General features: G+C 41.6%; 1 protein-coding gene across 1 annotated transcript in view; it reads right to left on the minus strand.

Moving 5' to 3' along the window:
- DCUN1D4 (defective in cullin neddylation 1 domain containing 4) overlaps positions 1-17,648 on the minus strand; it is a gene marked incomplete in the record, with an annotated part of 616,246 nt that overhangs the window by 484,040 nt on the left and 114,558 nt on the right. Inside the window, 1 exon segment of the mRNA XM_053703976.1 lies at positions 9,962-10,001. Within this exon segment, the coding sequence (XP_053559951.1) occupies positions 9,962-10,001 (40 nt within the window).

Raw genomic sequence — 17,648 nt, forward strand, 5'->3', positions numbered from 1 at the left:
TTGTAGAGCGTATCTACATTACCTAACAAATGCAGATATTTAACTCTGTCTAACATATTTTTAATAAACATTATTTCTTCCATGGTGGTGAGAGTCCACAAGCCTTGACATGGGTTAAAACTCCTCTCCAGCCATGATAACAAGAGCTTTAACCCCTCAATGATCACGACGTACAAAGTTGCTGGTTGTTAAAGTGTCATAAAACAGGAAGAGGCTGCAGGACCAGTCTCAGCGACACCTGTGGCAGGCTAGTGAAAAACTCCCTCAGGAGAATTAACATCACTGCCTATGGTACTCACATGGCCTATGGGTAGGCTGACCATATTGCCGCTTTAAAAAGGGACACATATGAAAAATACATATGTCAGGGCTGTTTTCAGGGCTGTTTAAAGAAATGGTTTTGTATAAGAACCCTCACATATGTATTTTTCATATGTGTTCCTTCTTAAAGCGGCAATATGGTCAGCCTACCTATGGGCCTCACAGTAGTTTGAGCACCCCTTTAAATGAAGTCGTCTAAGCACCTAACAATTTCACCTATCTACTGTGAAGGCAAAAATTAAGAATGGGGGTGAATCAGTAAGTAGGAGGAATTAAAGGGACACTGAACCCAAATTTTTTCTTTTGTGATTCAGATAGAGCATGCAATTTTAAGCAACTTTCTAATTTACTCCTATTATCAATTTTTCTTCGTACACTTGCTATCTTTATTTGAAAAACAAGGCATCTAAGCTTATTTTTTGGTTCAGAACTCTGGACAGCAATTTTTTATTGGTGGATGAATGTATCCACCAATCAGCAAGAATAACCCAGGTTATTCACCAAAAATGGGCCGGCATCTAAACTTACATTCTTGCATTTCAAATAAAGATACCAAGAGAATGAAGAAAATTTGATAATAGGAGTAAATTAGAAAGTTGGTTAAAATTGCCTGCTCTATCAGAATCATGAAAGAAAAAAGTTGGGTTCAGTGTCCCTTTAAAGCTCTTAGTATGATGGGTAATTTTTGCCTGGTGGAGAGGAGCTTAATCCCATATGTCAAGGCTCATGGACTCTCACCACCTTATGAAAGAAAACTGTTAAAATAGGTAAGGCAAATGAAAAATTAGAGTTCCCTATAATATAAAATATCAGTAAAACAACATAGTTCCTCATCTAAGTCTTTCATTTTCCAACCAGCTTCTCCAAATCACCCTTAATACATTCTCAGGATAATGTCTATGCATATTTAAAATTGCCTCAGCCACCACTCATTCAGTTGAGTATACTCATTAAAAACCCACAAGCAGTTTGTATCCCTATAATGATCAGAGACTTACTTTAATGACCAATATTTTTTTTAAATGTTGATGGATAGCAGAAAAATAGCAATAGAAAAGAGAAATGTTATTTCTTCAAAACTCATTCAGTAGTGAGAGGTATAACAGGATGTCCATGGCATTTATGAGAAAAAAATGTGTGCGCATTATGCTGTCAACCCCTCTGAATAAATTATCTTATTGTTTCCCTTGCCAGGACTCCCCCTATGGTGCCCATTAACCTATTATTCACAGTCACCCTCAATTAAATATCAAGATGCTGCATGCACAAAATAATCTACGCTTTTTTATTATATGTTAAATCATTGCTTTTTCTTAATCTGCACTTGTAATTTTACACAAGCAACATCTGCTACTAAAAAAACAAAATTTATGCTTACCTGATAAATTTCTCTCTCTTGTGGTGTATCCAGTCCACGGGTTCATCTATTACTTGTGGGATATTCTCCTTCCCAACAGGAAGTTGCAAGAGGACACCCACAGCACAGCTGTCTATATAGCTCCTCCCAAAACCCCCACCTCCAGTCATTCGACCGAAGACAAGTAAGAAAAAGGAGAAACTATAGGGTGCAGTGGTGACTGTAGTTTTAAAAATAAAAACACCTGTCTTAAAGTGACAGGGCGGGCCGTGGACTGGATACACCACAAGAGAAAGAAATTTATCAGGTAAGCATAAATTTTGTTTTCTCTTGTAAGGTGTATCCAGTCCACGGGTTCATCCATTACTTGTGGGATACCAATACCAAAGCTTTAGGACACGGATGAAGGGAGGGACAAGGTAGGAACTTAAACGGAAGGCACCACTGCCTGTAAGACCTTTCTCCCAAAAATAGCCTCAGAGGAAGCAAAAGTATCAAATTTGTAGAATTTAGAAAAAGTATGAAGCGAAGACCAAGTCGCCGCCTTACAAATCTGTTCAACAGAGGCCTCATGTTCAAAAGCCCATGTGGAAGCTACCGCTCTAGTAGAATGAGCTGTAATTCTTTCAGGAGGCTGCTGGCCAGCAGTCTCATAAGCTAAACGGATTATGCTTCTCAGCCAAAAAGAAAGAAGTTGCCGAAGCCTTTTGGCCTCTCCTCTTTCCAGAATAGACAACAAACAATGCAGATGTTTGACGAAAATCCTTAGTAGCTTGCAAATAAAACAAGCACGAACAACGTCAAGATTGTGTAACAGACGTTCCTTCTTTGAAGGAGGATTAGGACACAGTGACGGAACAACAATATCCTGATTGATATTCTTATTAGATACCACCTTAGGAAGAAACCCAGGTTTGGTACGCAAAACTACCTTGTCTGCATGGAAGATCAGATAAGGGGAATGACACTGTAAGGCAGATAACTCTGAAACTCTTCAAGCCGAAGAGATAGCTACTAGGAACAGAACTTTCCAAGATAAAAGCTTGATATCTATGGAATGCAAAGGTTCAAACGGAACCCCTTGAAGAACTTTAAGAACTAAATTTAAACTCCATGGTGGAGCAACAGGTTTAAACACAGGCCTGATTCTAACCAAAGCCTGACAAAACGCCTGAATGTCTGGAACATCAGCCAGACGCTTGTGCAAAAGAATAGACAGAGCAGAAATCTGTCCCTATAAGGAACTAGCCGATAATCCCTTTTCCAATCCTTCTTGGAGAAAAGATAATATCCTAGGAATCCTGACCTTACTCCACGAGTAACCCTTGGATTCACACCAATGAAGATATTTACACCATATCTAATGATAGATTTTCCTGGTGACAGGCTTTCGAGCCTGAATCAAGGTATCAATGACCGACTCGGAGAAACCACGTTTTGATAAAATCAAGCGTTCAATCTCCAAGCAGTCAGACGCAAAGAAATTAGATTTGGATGTTTAAATGGACCTTGGAGTAGAAGGTCCTGCCTCAGCCGCAGTGTCCATGGTGGAAAGGATGACATGTCCACCAGATCTGCATACCAAGTCCTGCGTGGCCACGCAGGTGCTATCAAAATCACTGAAGCACTCTCCTGCTTGATCTTGGCAATCAGACGAGGGAGGAGAGGAAATGGTGGAAACACATAAGCCAGGTTGAAGGACCAGGGCACTGCTAGAGCATCCATCAGCGTTGCCTGGGGATCCCTTGACCTGGACCCGTAACAAGGAAGCTTGGCGTTCTGACGAGACGCCATCAGATTTAGTTCTGGTTTGCCCCATAGTTGAAATAAATACCTCCGGATGGAGCTCCCAATCCCCCGGATGAAAAGCCTGCCGACTTAGAAAGTCCGCCTCCCAGTTCTCTACTCCTGGGATATGGATAGCTGAGAAATGGCAAGAGTGAACCTCTGCCCAAAGAATTATCTTGGAAACCTCCATCATTGCCAGGGGACTCCTTGTTCCCCCCTGATGGTTGATATAGGCTACAGTCGTGATATTGTCCGACTGAAATCTTATGAATCTGACCGCAGCTAGTTGAGGCCAAGCCTGAAGAGCATTGAATATCGCTCTTAGCTCCAGAATGTTTATCGGAAGGAGGGCCTCCTCCTGAGTCCACGAACCCTGAGCCTTCAGGGAATTCCAGACTGCGCCCCAGCCCAGAAGGCTGGCATCTGTCGTCACTATAGTCCACTCTGGCCTGCTGAAACTCATTCCCCTGGACAGATGGACCGAGATAACCACCAGAGAAGAGAATCCCTGGTCTTTTGATCCAGATTTAACAGAGGAGACAAATCTGTGTAGTCCCCATCCCACTGATTGAGCATGCAAAGTTGCAGTGGTCTGAGATGTAGGCGGGCAAACGGAACTATGTCCATTGCCGCTACCATCAGGCCGATCATTTCTATACACTGAGCCACTGACGGCTGAGAAGTGGAATGAAGAGCACGGCAAGAAGTTAGAAGCTTTGATATCCTGACCTCTGTCAGAAAAAATTTCATTTCTACTGAATCTATCAGAGTTCCTAGGAAGGAAACTCTTGTGAGAGGGGAGAGTGAACTCTTTTTCTCTGTTCACCTTCCACCCGTGAGACCTCAGAAAGGCCAGAACAATGTCCGTATGGGACTTGGCTATTTGAAAAGTCGACGCCTGGATCAGGATGTTGTCTAGGTAAGGAGCCACCGCTATGCCCCGCGGCCTTAGAACCGCCAGTAGAGACCCTAGAACCTTCGTAAAGATTCTTGGCGCCGTGGCTAATCCAAAGGGAAGAGCCACAAACTGGTAATGCCTGTCTAGGAAGGCGAACCTGAGGAACTGATGATGATCTCTGTGAATTGAAATGTGGAGATAAGCATCCTTTAAGTCCACGGTAGTCATATATTGACCCTCCTGGATCATAGGGAGGATGGTTCGGATTGTCTCCATCTTGAAAGATGGGACCCTGAGAAATTTGTTTAGGATCTTGAGATCCAAGATTGGTCTGAACGTTCCCTCTTTTTTGGGAACTATAAACAGGTTTGAATAGAAACCCTGCCCCTGTTCCTCCCTTGGAACTGGGTGGATCACTCCCATAACCAGAAGGTCTAGAACGCAACGTAAGAATGCCTCTCTCTTTATCTGGTTTGCAGATAGTTGTGAGAGGTGAAATCTCCCCTTTGGAGATGAACCTTTGAATTCCAGAAGATATCCCTGGGAAACAATCTCTAGTGCCCAGGGATCCTGGACATCTCTTGCCCAAGCCTGAGCGCAGAGAGAAAGTCTGCCCCCTACTAGATCCGGTCCCGGATCGGGGGCTACTCCTTCATGCTGTCTTAGAGGTAGCAGCAGGTTTTTGGCCTGCTTCCCCTTGTTCCAAGCCTGGTTAGGTCTCCAGACTGGTTTGGACTGGGCGAAATTTCCCTCTTGTTTTGCATTAGAGGAAGCTGAAGCTCTTGAAGTTTCGAAAGGAACGAAAATTATTCTGTTTGGTCCTTAACTTATTGGACCTATCCTGAGGAAGGGCGTGACCTTTTCCTCCAGTAATATCAGAAATGATCTCCTTCAGACCAGGCCCGAATAGGGTCTGTCCCTTGAAGGGGATGTTAAGAAGCTTAGACTTTGAAGTAACGTCTGCTGACCAGGACTTAAGCCATAGCGCCCTACGCGCCAGAATGGCAAAACCTGAATTCTTAGCCGTTAGCTTGGTTAAATGAAAAACGGCGTCAGAGATAAAGGAATTAGCTAACTTAAGAGCTTTAATCCTGTCTAAAATATCCTCTAACGGGGTCTCCACCTGTAGAGCCTCCTCCAGAGACTCGAATCAAAAAGCCGCTGCAGCAGTAACTGGGGCAATGCATGCAAGAGGCTGGCGAATAAAACCTTGATGTATAAAAAGTTTCTTAAGGAGACCCTCCAATTTTTTTATCCATCGGATCTAGGAAAGCACAACTGTCCTCGACGGGGATAGCTGTACGCTTAGCTAGGGTAGAGACTGCTCCCTCCACCTTAGGGACCATCTGCCACGAGTCCCGTATGGCGGCATCTATGGGAAACATCTTTTTGAAAGCAGGAGGGGGAGAGAACGGCACACCTGGTCTATCCCATTCCTTAGTAATAATTTCCGAAAACCTCTTAGGGACTGGAAAAACATCAGTGTAAACAGGCACTGCAAAGTATTTGTCCATCTTACACAATTTCTCTGGAACTACAATGGGTTCACAGTCATCCAGAGTCGCTAAAACCTCCCTAAGCAATAAGCGTAGGTGTTCGAGCTTAAATTTAAACGCTGTCATTTCAGAATCAGACTGAAGCAACGCCTTCCCTGAATCTGAAATGTCACCCACAGATAGAAGCTCTCCTGCCTCGGCTTCTGAGTATTGTGAGGGTATATCGGACACAGGTATTAAAGCGTCAGAAAGCTCTGTATTTGTTCTAGCCCCAGAGCTGTCTCGCTTTCCTTGTAACCCTGGCAGTTTGGACAATATCTCTGAGAGGGTAGCATTCATAACTGCCGCCATGTCCTGTAAGGTAAAAGAATTAGACGCGCTAGATGTACTTGGCGTCACTTGAGCGGGAGTTATAGGTTCTGACACATAGGGAGAGCTAGATGGCATAATCTCCCTTTTTTCAGTCAGAGAATCCTCTGGAGATAAATCTTTAAGCGCCATAATATGGTCTTTATAGTTTATAGAAATTTCAGTACATTTGGTACACATTCAAAGAGGGGGTTCCACAATGGCTTCCACACATATTGAAAAAGGAGTTTCCTCTATGTCAGACATGTTTAACAGCCTAGTAATGAGACAAGCAAGCTTGGAAAACACTTTAATAAATGTGAAACAGCAAAAAAACTAGCACTTAAACTGCAAAACAGTGTAAAAATATAGTAACGTTTTCGAAATTTTTACAGTGTGTGTAAGGGACTAAAGCAACATTGCACCCACTTGCAAATGGATGATTAACCCCTTAGCCCCCAAACCGGATTTAAAAAAAGTCAACCACCGGTAAAAGACAGTTAAGCCCCTTGCCACAGCTCTGCTGAGGCTCCTACCTACCCTCAAATACGATTTAGGGAAGAAATAAACCCTCTATAATGGTCCTCAGATGCCAGAGGACTCCTCTAGGGAAGCTGGATGTCTCAGTCTGAAGGAAACTGCGCATCTAGAGCGCGAAAATAGGCCCCTCCCACCATGTACTGGATGTCAGAGGGGCCTTAAGAAAATACTCCTAGGAGTATCTAACTAGCCATGTGGAAAACTAGGCCCCAAGAAAAGACTTATCTCCCTCAGAGAAAAAACATCCTATTTATGAAACATAAAAACGTTTTGTCACCAAGTAATATGAGTATTAACATGAGTATTACCCTGTTTTGTAAGCATGATCCCAATCGTCAGCATTTTCTAGAACTTTTATTCATCTCTCTAGAAATAAAAATACTGAACATACCTCAATGCAGGTAATCTGCAGACCGTTCCCCCAACTGAAGTTTTCCCATACTCTTCAGTTATGTGTGAGAACAGCAATGGACCTTAGTTACAAACCGCTAAGATCATCAACCTCCAGGCAGAACTCTTCTTCTAATTTCTGCCTGAGAGTAAAACAGTACAACGCCGGTACCGTTTAAAAATAACAAACTCTTGATTGAAGGTAAAACTACACTAAGTCACCACATATCTCTTGATACTTCCTATCTTGTCGAGAGTTGCAAGAGAATGACTGGGGGTGGGGGTTAGGGGAGGAGCTATATAGACAACTCTGCTGTGGGTGTCCTCTTGCAACTTCCTGTTGGGAAGGAGAATATCCCACAAGTAATGGATGAACCCGTGGACTGGATACACCTTACAAGAGAAATTTTTTTAAAAAAAAATTGACAAATCACTCTCATGTCAATGATTATTGCCCATTTAATTTTCCCATATAACATACACACACTAAAACAGAGTTTTAAAAGAAATAAAATTAAACATTGAGATCCACTTCAGTGCTGACAAGGCTGGAGGGAATCTTTCACTTTACCTCTTCTGTGAGGACAAGGCCCATACATCCTTTGCATTTTTCCCTGCACATTACCACAAGGGCAGAATGGGAAGGGACCAAAGTCCCCTCAACATTATACAAGTTGCAAGGGATCTGTGGCACATGATGATATCTCTCATAATGAGAAAATCTGCAAAGACATTCAGTGCTCTAACTATAGCATTTAAAGGGACACTGAACCCAATTTTTTTTTTTTTCGTGATTCAGATAGAGCATGCAATTTTAAGCAACTTTCTAATTTACTCCTATTATCAATTTTTCTTTGTTCTCTTGCTATCTTTATTTAAAAAAGTAAATCCAGAACCCTAGACAGCACTTGTTTATTGGTGGATGAATTTATCCACCAATCAGCAAGAACAACCCAGGTTGTTCACCAAAAATTGGCCGGCATCTAAACTTACATTCTTGCTTTTCAAATAAAAGATACCAAGCGAATGAAGAACATTTGCTAATAGGAGTAAATTATAAAGTTGCTTAAAATTGCATGCTCTGAATCACAAAATAAAAAAATTGGGTTCAGTGTCCCTTTAAGAGCAATCTAAAAGATTGCTCTTTCAAATGAATGGAGGTTTGTTTCTCTATAATGCAGGTGATCACTATTAAAGGGATACTAAACCCAAATAATTTTCTTTCTTGATTCAGATAGAGCATGCAATTTCAATCAACTTTCTAATTTACTCCTATTATCAATTTTTCTTTGTTCTCTTGGTATCTTTATTTAAAAAGCAGGAATGTAAAGCTTATGAGCCGGCCCATTTTTGGTTTAGAACCTGGGTTACGCTTGCTTATTGGTGGCTAAATGTAGCCACCAATAAACAAGCACTATCCAGGGTGCTGAACCAAAAATGGGCCGGCTCCTAAGCTTTACATTCCTGCTTTTTAAATAAAGATAGCAAGAGAATGAAGCAAATTGATAATAGGAGTAAATTAGAAAGTTGCTTAAAGGGACACTGAACCTAAATTTTCTAATTTACTCCTATTATCAATTTTTCTTCGTTCGCTTGCTATCTTTATTTGAAAAAGAAGTCATCTAAGCTATTTTTTTAGTTCAGAACTGTGGACAGCACTTGTTTATTGGTGGGTGAATTTATCCACCAATCAGCAAGAACAACCCAGGTTGTTCACCAAAAATGGGCCGGCATCTAAACTTACATTTTTGCATTTCAAGTAAAGATACCAAGAGAATGAAGAAAATGTGATAATAGTAGTAAATTAGAAAGTTAATTAAAATTGCATGCTCTATCTGAATCATGAAAGAAAAAAATTGGGTTTAGTATCCCTTTAACAAAACACTCACTAGGGAGTTACAGGTGAGGGGGTCAATATACACAACAGAAACAATCTCCGCACCTAATCCAACTAGTATATGAATGCTCACGTGTCCCCATAGGAAACATATTTCCTCCCAAAAAATAATAATTTGCACCACAAGACACGTTGGTGTGTTCTTCAAGAGCTACTAATAGAAATGACTTATAAGGACATGTAATCACTCATTTGAAAGAGGGGGTTTCTTTTTAAAAACAAGGTTATGTATTTGGCATTTTTAGAGGGGTCTGGCAACTAAAGAATTCTCCACCCCCCCTTAATTAAAATAAAGAAGAATTTAAAAATGAGTTCCCTATATGATGAAAATGTATTAGATATATTGCTAAAAAGTTAAAGGGACAATTTACTGAAATATTTTCTCCCCTTTAATTTGTTCCCAATGATCCACTTTACCTGCTGGAGTGTATTAAATTGTTTACATGTATTTCCATTACCCTTATATTGGTATTTGAATTAGTTTATTTAGCCTGTGGTATCCCCACCCATTCTGAAAGTTTTTGGCCTCGAGGCCAAGCTGTTTTAACACAGCCAGTAGAAGTAATTACACTCCCAGTGGGTTATAGAAGAGATAAGGTAATACAATGTTAATTTTCCATTATTCTCTCCAAGTATTGGTGATTGATTTATGGACAGATATAAGATAAAGAAGCATGTATATTTACAGAATGTGATAAAGTAATGAGATCTGATTATACCTTCAAGCTCAACCCATTTTATTAGGTTGTGACTTCAAAACACAAAATCAGCTAATTCATGATTATTAGCTGATTATTTCACCTGTGCTCTAGTTCAGCTATAATAAAAACCAGGACTGTTGAGGGTACCTGAGGACCGCGGATGGGAAACACTGAAGTATACTGTCCCTTTAAGTCAACCCTCCATGAAACTAGAGTTTGTATTACCTGTTTGGTGTTCGTCTTGACCCACGTCTTCTGTCAGGTTCTGTGGATACAAATAGTTAGCTAAACGAGATTATAGATTTAAAAATATATATTTTTAGTCGTTTAACTAAACAGATTGAAAAAGAAATGGAAGACATCCTCTGAACAACAAACTATAAAATATATATTTTGGGCCAGATTACAAGAGAGAGAAAGAGAGAGAGAGAAAAAGAGTATATAACAAAATTTATGCTTACCTGATAAATGTATTTCTTTCTTGACACGATGAGTCCACGGATCATCATTAATTACTGTTGGGAATATCACTCCTGCCCAGCAGGAGGCGGCAAAGAGCACCACAGCAGAGCTGTTAAATATCTCCTCCCTTCCCTCCCACCTCAGTTATTCGACCAAAGTAAAGGAGAGAAAGGAAGAAACAAGGTGCAGAGGTGTCTGAAGATTATAACATACTAACAACCTGTCTAAATAACAGGGCGGGCCGTGGACTCATTGTGTCAAGAAAAATACATTTATCAGGTAAGCATAAATTTTGTTTTCTTTCTAATGACACAATGAATCCACGGATCATCATTAATTACTGTTGGGAATCAATACCCAAGCTAGAGTACACGGATGATAAGGGAGGGACAAGACAGGAAACCTAAACTGAAGGCACCACTGCTTGAAAAACCTTTCTCCCAAAAGTGGCCTCAGCCGAGGCAAAAGAGTCAAATTTATAGAAGTTTGAAAAAGTGTGAATAGAAGACCAGGTTGCAGGTTTGCAAATCTGTTCCATAAAGGCTTCATTTTGAATGCCCAGGAAGAGGGAACAACCCTCGCAGAAAGAGCAGTTACTCTCTCGGGAGGCTGCTGTCCAGCAGTTTCATAGGCAAAGCAAATGATACTCTTCAGCCACAAAGTAAAAGAAGTAGCCGTATCTTTCTGTCCCTTACGTTAAACAGAAGGCTGACGAAAATCCTTAATCGCCTGTAAAAAGAATCATAGTGCACGTCCCACGTCCAGCTTGTGTAGAAGCCGTTCCTCCTGAAAAGAAGGATTAGGACACAAGGAAGGAACAACAATCTCCTGATGAATGTTCCGGTCGGAAACTACTTTAAAGAGAACCCCTAATTTAGTACATAAACCCACCTTAACCAATAAAAAAAATAAGGTAAGGAGACTCATACTGTAATGCTAAGAGCTCTGAAAACTCTACAAGCAGATGAAATAGCAACAAGAGATAAAACTTTCCAAGATAACAACTTAATATCTAAGGAAAGCAGCGGTTCAAACGGAGCCCCTTGAAGAACTTTAAGAACTAAATAAGACTCCAAGAAGGAGTAACTGGTTCGAATACAGGCCTGATCCTGACCAAGACCTGACCAAACAATTGTACGTCTGTGATCCACCAGACGTTTAAGGAACACAATAGAAAAGGCAGCTATTTGACCCTTTAGGGTAACTTGCCGATAATCCCTTCTTCCAAACTTTCTTGGAGAAAGGACCTAAATCTAAGAATCTGAACTCTACTTGAAGAGTAGCCCTTGGATGCACACCAGTATAAATATTTACTCCATATCTTATGGAAAACATTCCTAGTCACAGGATTACGAACCTGAATCATGATCTCAGTGACTGATTTCGAAAATCTTGGATAAAATAAAATGTTCATCTACAAGTAGTCAGCTTCAGAGAAACTAGACTTGGGTGAAAGAAGGGTCCTTGAAATAGAAGGTCCTTCCTTAACTGAAGTCTCCAAGGTGGAAGAGGTGACAAGTCCACCAGGACTGTATACTAAATCCTGTGAGGCCACGCCGGTGTAAAGAAAACCACCGACGCCCTCTCCTTCTTAATTCGAGCCATAACTCGAGGAAGAGAAGCAAACAGAGGAAATAATAGACTGAAAATCCAAGGTACCACCAGAGCGTCAATTAGTACAGCCTGAGGGTTCCTTGACCTTGACCCGTACCTCGGAAGCTTGGCATTCTGTCAAGAAGCCATGAGATCCAATTCTAACTGACCCCTATTGAGAATCAGGCTGGAAAAACACTCCCACTCCCCCGAGAGAAAAGTCTGCCTGCTAAAGTAGTCCGCCTCCCAGATGTCCACTTCTGGAATGTAGATCGCCGACAGACAGAAATTGTGGGTCTCAACCCACTGAATGATCGTGGCTACCTCTGTCACGGCCAAAGAACTCTGGGTTCCTCCCTGACGTTGATGTAAGCCATTGAGGTTATATTGCCCGACTGGAATCTGATGAACCAGGCCAAAGCTAACTGAGGCTAGGCCAGAAGGGGATTGAAGATTGCTCTCAATTCCAGATTGTTGATGAGTAGAACAGACTCCAACTGAGTCCATTGCTCCCCAGCCCAAAAGGTTGGCCTCTGTTGTCACAATCACCCAGGAAGAACTGCGAAAGCAGGTGCTCTGGGAGAGAAGATCCTGAGACAACCATCAAAGTAGGAAATCCCTTGTCGCCTGCTCCAGCTGTAACCGCTGAGACAAATCTGCATACTCTCCATTCCACTACCTGAGTATGCTTTAACTGCCGAGTTCTGAGGTGGAACCGGGCGAACGGGATTATGTCCAATGCCGCTACCATCAGCCCAATTACCTTCATGCACAGGGCCACTGATGGCCGAAAAAAGGACTGAAGTGTTAGGAAAGAATCGAAAATCTTTGATTTCCTGACTACTATCAGACTTCATTGATGAGGAAAGAATATAGTTCTCCTAAGAAAACTATTCTAAATATTCCTTCCATGCGTGAGACCTCAGGAAAGATAACCCCATTTCCGTTGATCTTGCATATTGAAAGGAAGGCGCCTGAACCAGGAATTCGTCCAGATAAGGTGCCACTGTAATGCCCCGCAATTGGAGCACCACCAGCAGGGATCCTAGAACCCTTGAAAAAAATTCTGGGAGTTGTGGCAAAGCCGAATGCAAGAACCACAAACTGTAAGTGTTTGTCTAGAAAAACACGCCTTATAACTTGAGATGGTCCTTGTGGGTGGGAACATGAGAGTAAGCGTCCTTTAAATCCACCGTGGCCATAAACTGACCCTCTTGGACCAAGGGAAGAATGGAACTAATAGATTCCATCTTTAAGGACGGCACTCTGAGTAACTTGTTTAGACTTGAGATCTAAAAATTTGTCTGAAGGTTCCCTCCTTCTTGGGAACCACAAACAGAATTGTCAGGGTTTTTTCCCTGTTGTGTTTGCCATGTGTTGCTGGCAGCCATTTTACTCACCTCTCTTCCTGACTGTGGTGCATTGTGGGGGATGCTGCTCATTTCCTAAACTTCCTTTTATGGCCAGACTGGTGTGCATCATCCATGTGAGACAGGATGCAGTCTCAGAATTGTGAGGTCATCACTTATTATTTAAAGGGCCTCTGTTCAGTATGCTTTGCCTTTGCGTTGTCTCAGACCTGTTTGTGAGAGTTCCTGTGTATTACCTGGCTGCCTGATGTCCTTCCTGGTTCCTGATCCCTGGCTTGTTCCCCACTCTGCTGTTTTCCTTGTTCCTGATTCCGGCTCGTCTGACTATCCGCTTTGGCTCCTGACTTGGCTCGTCTGACTACCAGCTCTGGTTTTGACTCCTAGCTTGTTATTTGACTTGTGGACTTTTTATTATTTTTTATTATTTATTATTTTTTTGCTATTAATAAAGGTGAGATTATTTTTGCACTTCTCGTCTCAGTCTGATTCCTGGCACCCTGACAAGAATAGAATCCCAGACTTTGTTCCTGCAATAGAACAGGGACTATCACTCCCAGGTCGGAGAGGTTCCATACCTAGTGTAAGAACGCCTCTCTTTTTCTGCAGATAATCTTGAAAGCAGAAACCTGCCCCTGGGAGAAAAAGTCTTGAACCCTAGTTTGTATCCCTGGGACACACTGTCCTCCCGGATCGGGGCAGGCCCTTCATGCCGTCTTTGATTCACCAGTAGGCTTCTTGAATTGCTTTCCCCTATTCCAAGACTGACTGGGTCTCCAGGAAGGCTTAGACTGCTCCTGCTTGGAAGGAGTGGAAGGATTTCCTTTGAAATTTCTAAAGGAACAAAAATACTCTGACGTCCTTTTTGTTTATTTCTCTTTATACTGAGGGAGGGAATGTCCCTTACCTCCCGTAATATCAGAAAGTATCTCCGTCAAACCAGGTCCAAACAAGGTCTTCCCCTTGTAAGGAATCGCCAAAAGTTTAGACTTAGATGAGGCATCCGCAGACAAATATTTTGACCATAACGCTCTGCGGGCCAAAATGGCAAAGTCTGAAATCTTAGCTCCAGGCTTAATAACCTGAAGGGAAGCAACTGTAATAGGAGTTGGCTAACTTAAGTGCCTTTATCCTATCCTGGATTTCTTCAAGAGGAGTGTCTGTCCGAATAGAAACAGACAACGCATCAAACCAGTACGCCACCGCACTGGTGACAGTAGCAATACAAACCACAGGTTGTTGTAACTCCTGACGTACATACATTCCCTGGGTACCATTGCCAAGACTCCTTAATAGAGTCTGCTATAGGATTTCTTTTTTTTTTTAATAAGAAATGGAGAAAAGGGGATAGATACCCAGTTTCTCCCATTCCTTCACAATCATCTCTGTAGCCCTATCTGGTACAGGAATTACTTCTACCATAGAGGGCACGTCAAAATCTTTGTATAGTTTACTTATTAGGATTGACTATGACGGTAATGTCGGAGTTGTCCAGGGTAGCGAAAACCTCCTTAAGTAACAAATGGAAGTGTTTAAGCTTCACCTGAAAGAAACAACTTAAGTATCAAATAAAGGTATTAGACTGAGTCTGAGATACCCCCTTATGTACTACCGAAGTATCTTCATCTTCAAGCTTCAGGGAAGAAACATTCGGAATAGCTACTACTGTATCAGCAACGTTCTTCACCGATTAAATACATTTCCTCAAGCGCTATCCCTGCAGCATGGGAAAGGCAGACAATGCATCAGAAACTGCCTATGTACATTAGAGAAGCAATGTCATGCAAAGTAACTCCATGTGGAGTTTGAGAGGAAGCGCAGGGCACTGCATGTGTGGGCTATAACATTTTTGGACACTTTGAGGAGAAATTCACAGTATATATTGAGCATTTTCAATAGCCTCCTCAACAGCATCCGCCCTAGCAGGAGTTGGCTCAGAAAAGAAAAATATGTTTTCCCTAGAATTATAGTTCTCTCACAACATAAGGAACATAAAAACAAGGGATTGGTGGTTCCACATTTGTATCAAAAACATAAGGAGACAGGTAGGATAGGTGTAGTTAAAATGAATATCCTTCCCCGAATACTATATTATTTACAGACTATACCAACCCATTTACCACGAAAATTACAGGGACAGCTAGAGGAATATATCTGGGGTGGCAGGGGACCCCGCATTCCTAGACACACCCTGTACTTAGCCAAGGAAAATGGTAGCTTGGGTATACCAAACCTCCTCTTATACAAAAAGGCAATCAACCTTCAAACACAAGTAGAATGGTGCACTAACTCAAAAGAAAAGACGTGGGTCCAGATTGGTCGCACGATCTTAGGAGTACGAAACGCGGGAACATTAGGCTGGATCTCTAGCAAAAACAGACTGGGCATAATCACCCACTACCCATTTTTTGGGGAATTCTTTTCACAATGGGACAAAACACTCATCGAACACCCATACATCTCTGCCACTCCTTCGCCACTAACCCCATTCATACACAATCCTGACATCACATTTTCAAACACGCATCAAACAAACATAAATAGGACACAACTAGATCAAACTATGTTTCATAGACTACTCTTAAATGGGAAACTAAAAACCCTAGAGGAACTGCAGCGATCGAATCTACATATCTCATGGTACTTCCACAGACAAATCCAACATTACTTAAGCTCTCATAAAAGAATAGACAACATAACGAGACAGCCTACACGGTTGGAGACGCTTTGCCTACTACCGTCTTCCCCAAGACACTTAATCTCATCTATATACAACTTGTGATCTTCTCGCAGAGAAAATGGCATGCCTTCGTTTGTCAGAAAGTGGAACGACGAGATGGGCGAGGGGCTGGCGGACACAGATTGGGAAAAAATATTTTATAACCATAATAAAGCATCTGTCTCCGCCGGTATCCTCGAATCTAACTATAAATACCTGTCTCGTTGGTACCTCACGCCCGTTAGAATTAGAAAATTTTATAAGAAATCGGATGGCAAGTGTTGGAGAGGGTGTGGCGAACCTGGTACACTACTCCATATCTGGTGGACATGCGATCTAATCCAACCCTTTTGGAGATCTATACTAGATATGATAGATTCCAAATTAAATGTCACAATAAACAGAAATCCGAACCTTCACGGTCTGCCCAAGCTGGTAGAAAAACCTAAAAAACACCTCTTGTATATAATGCTCAATAGTGCTAAAACTCTCATCTCCAAATACTGGAAATCGTCTCGGACACCCCAGTACTTAGACTGGGAAAACAGAGTTGACAGATACTTGACCCTAGAGAGATACCAGTACATGAGGGACGACAAAATAGAAATACATGAGTATATGAAGGAAATCTGGAAGCCTTCGACCAGATAAAACTACATGTTAAGGGGGCGAACCCCCGTGTGTGGCTGATACCCCCTCCTATCCCCACCTCCCCCCCCCTTTTATTTGTTTTGTTTTTTGTTTTGGTTTTTTTTCCTCCCCTCCCTCTCTTTTTGCTCACCCACTTTTTCTTCTGCAATTCTAGCTGACATGCACTGAAAGTCTTGTCGCATGTCAGAGTTAAGCATTACAGGTGCACACAAAAGCACCTGAGCTGAGTTGATTAGTACTACTATGGTTTTGAAATGTACATTGTAGTTCCTGGAATGTATTGTATTATTGCCTCTTTATGTCACAGATGATAGGATCCAGCAGAGTCACAAACTATTTTCTTCTGATATCAAGGACACTAGGCCTTTGAAGCCTACATGTTAGCTTATATGCAATAACCATATGTCAGACTTGCTACCTCTATACCGACTCAATATGTTGTATTGTTTGCTGTTTCTTATGTGATATTATTACTTTAATGTCAGTCATTTCTCTTTGTTTTAAATAAAGTTTTTCTTGGAAAAGAAAAAAAAAAAAAACATAAGGAGACACTTAGCAGGACCTCTTGGTCCATTCTGACTTACATATGGATGATCAAATAAAAGTCTTAAATTTTATTATTAAAAATTAACACAGAAAAAAAAGTTACCGTCTCTTTAAATTTTAAAACGTAACTTTTTTATTTATGTGTGCGGAGATGGCTAAATAGGTACACAAATACTGCAGAACCCCTCTACACCTCAGCATAACTTTTGCTGAGGTTCCTGCCAGCCCTTCTGACATCGGTTAAATTCACAGTAAAAAATCCGGACTCGCTGTATCGCTGTCCGGTTCTATGTACAAGCACTCTGATTAAAACCCTCTGAGGAAAGTGGTGCGCAACTCAAATTGGCGCCACACATAGCTCCACCCATCGTGGGCGTTTCAATAGTTATCTCCCGGTCGCCATTTTGCTATACAAATACTTTGTGTTAAACCGGGAAAATGATTAACAGACTGACCAGATTCAGTTTCCTAGGCAGCTGCTTAGCCCGTGTGTCATAGATATCAGTGAAACCACCTCAATACAATATCGCATGAAGTACCGCCATTTAAGTAGTCTCCCGGTCGGTTATTAATA

The sequence above is a fragment of the Bombina bombina genome, chromosome 2, assembly GCF_027579735.1.
Source record: "Bombina bombina isolate aBomBom1 chromosome 2, aBomBom1.pri, whole genome shotgun sequence".
In the NCBI taxonomy this organism is placed as follows: domain Eukaryota; kingdom Metazoa; phylum Chordata; class Amphibia; order Anura; family Bombinatoridae; genus Bombina; species Bombina bombina.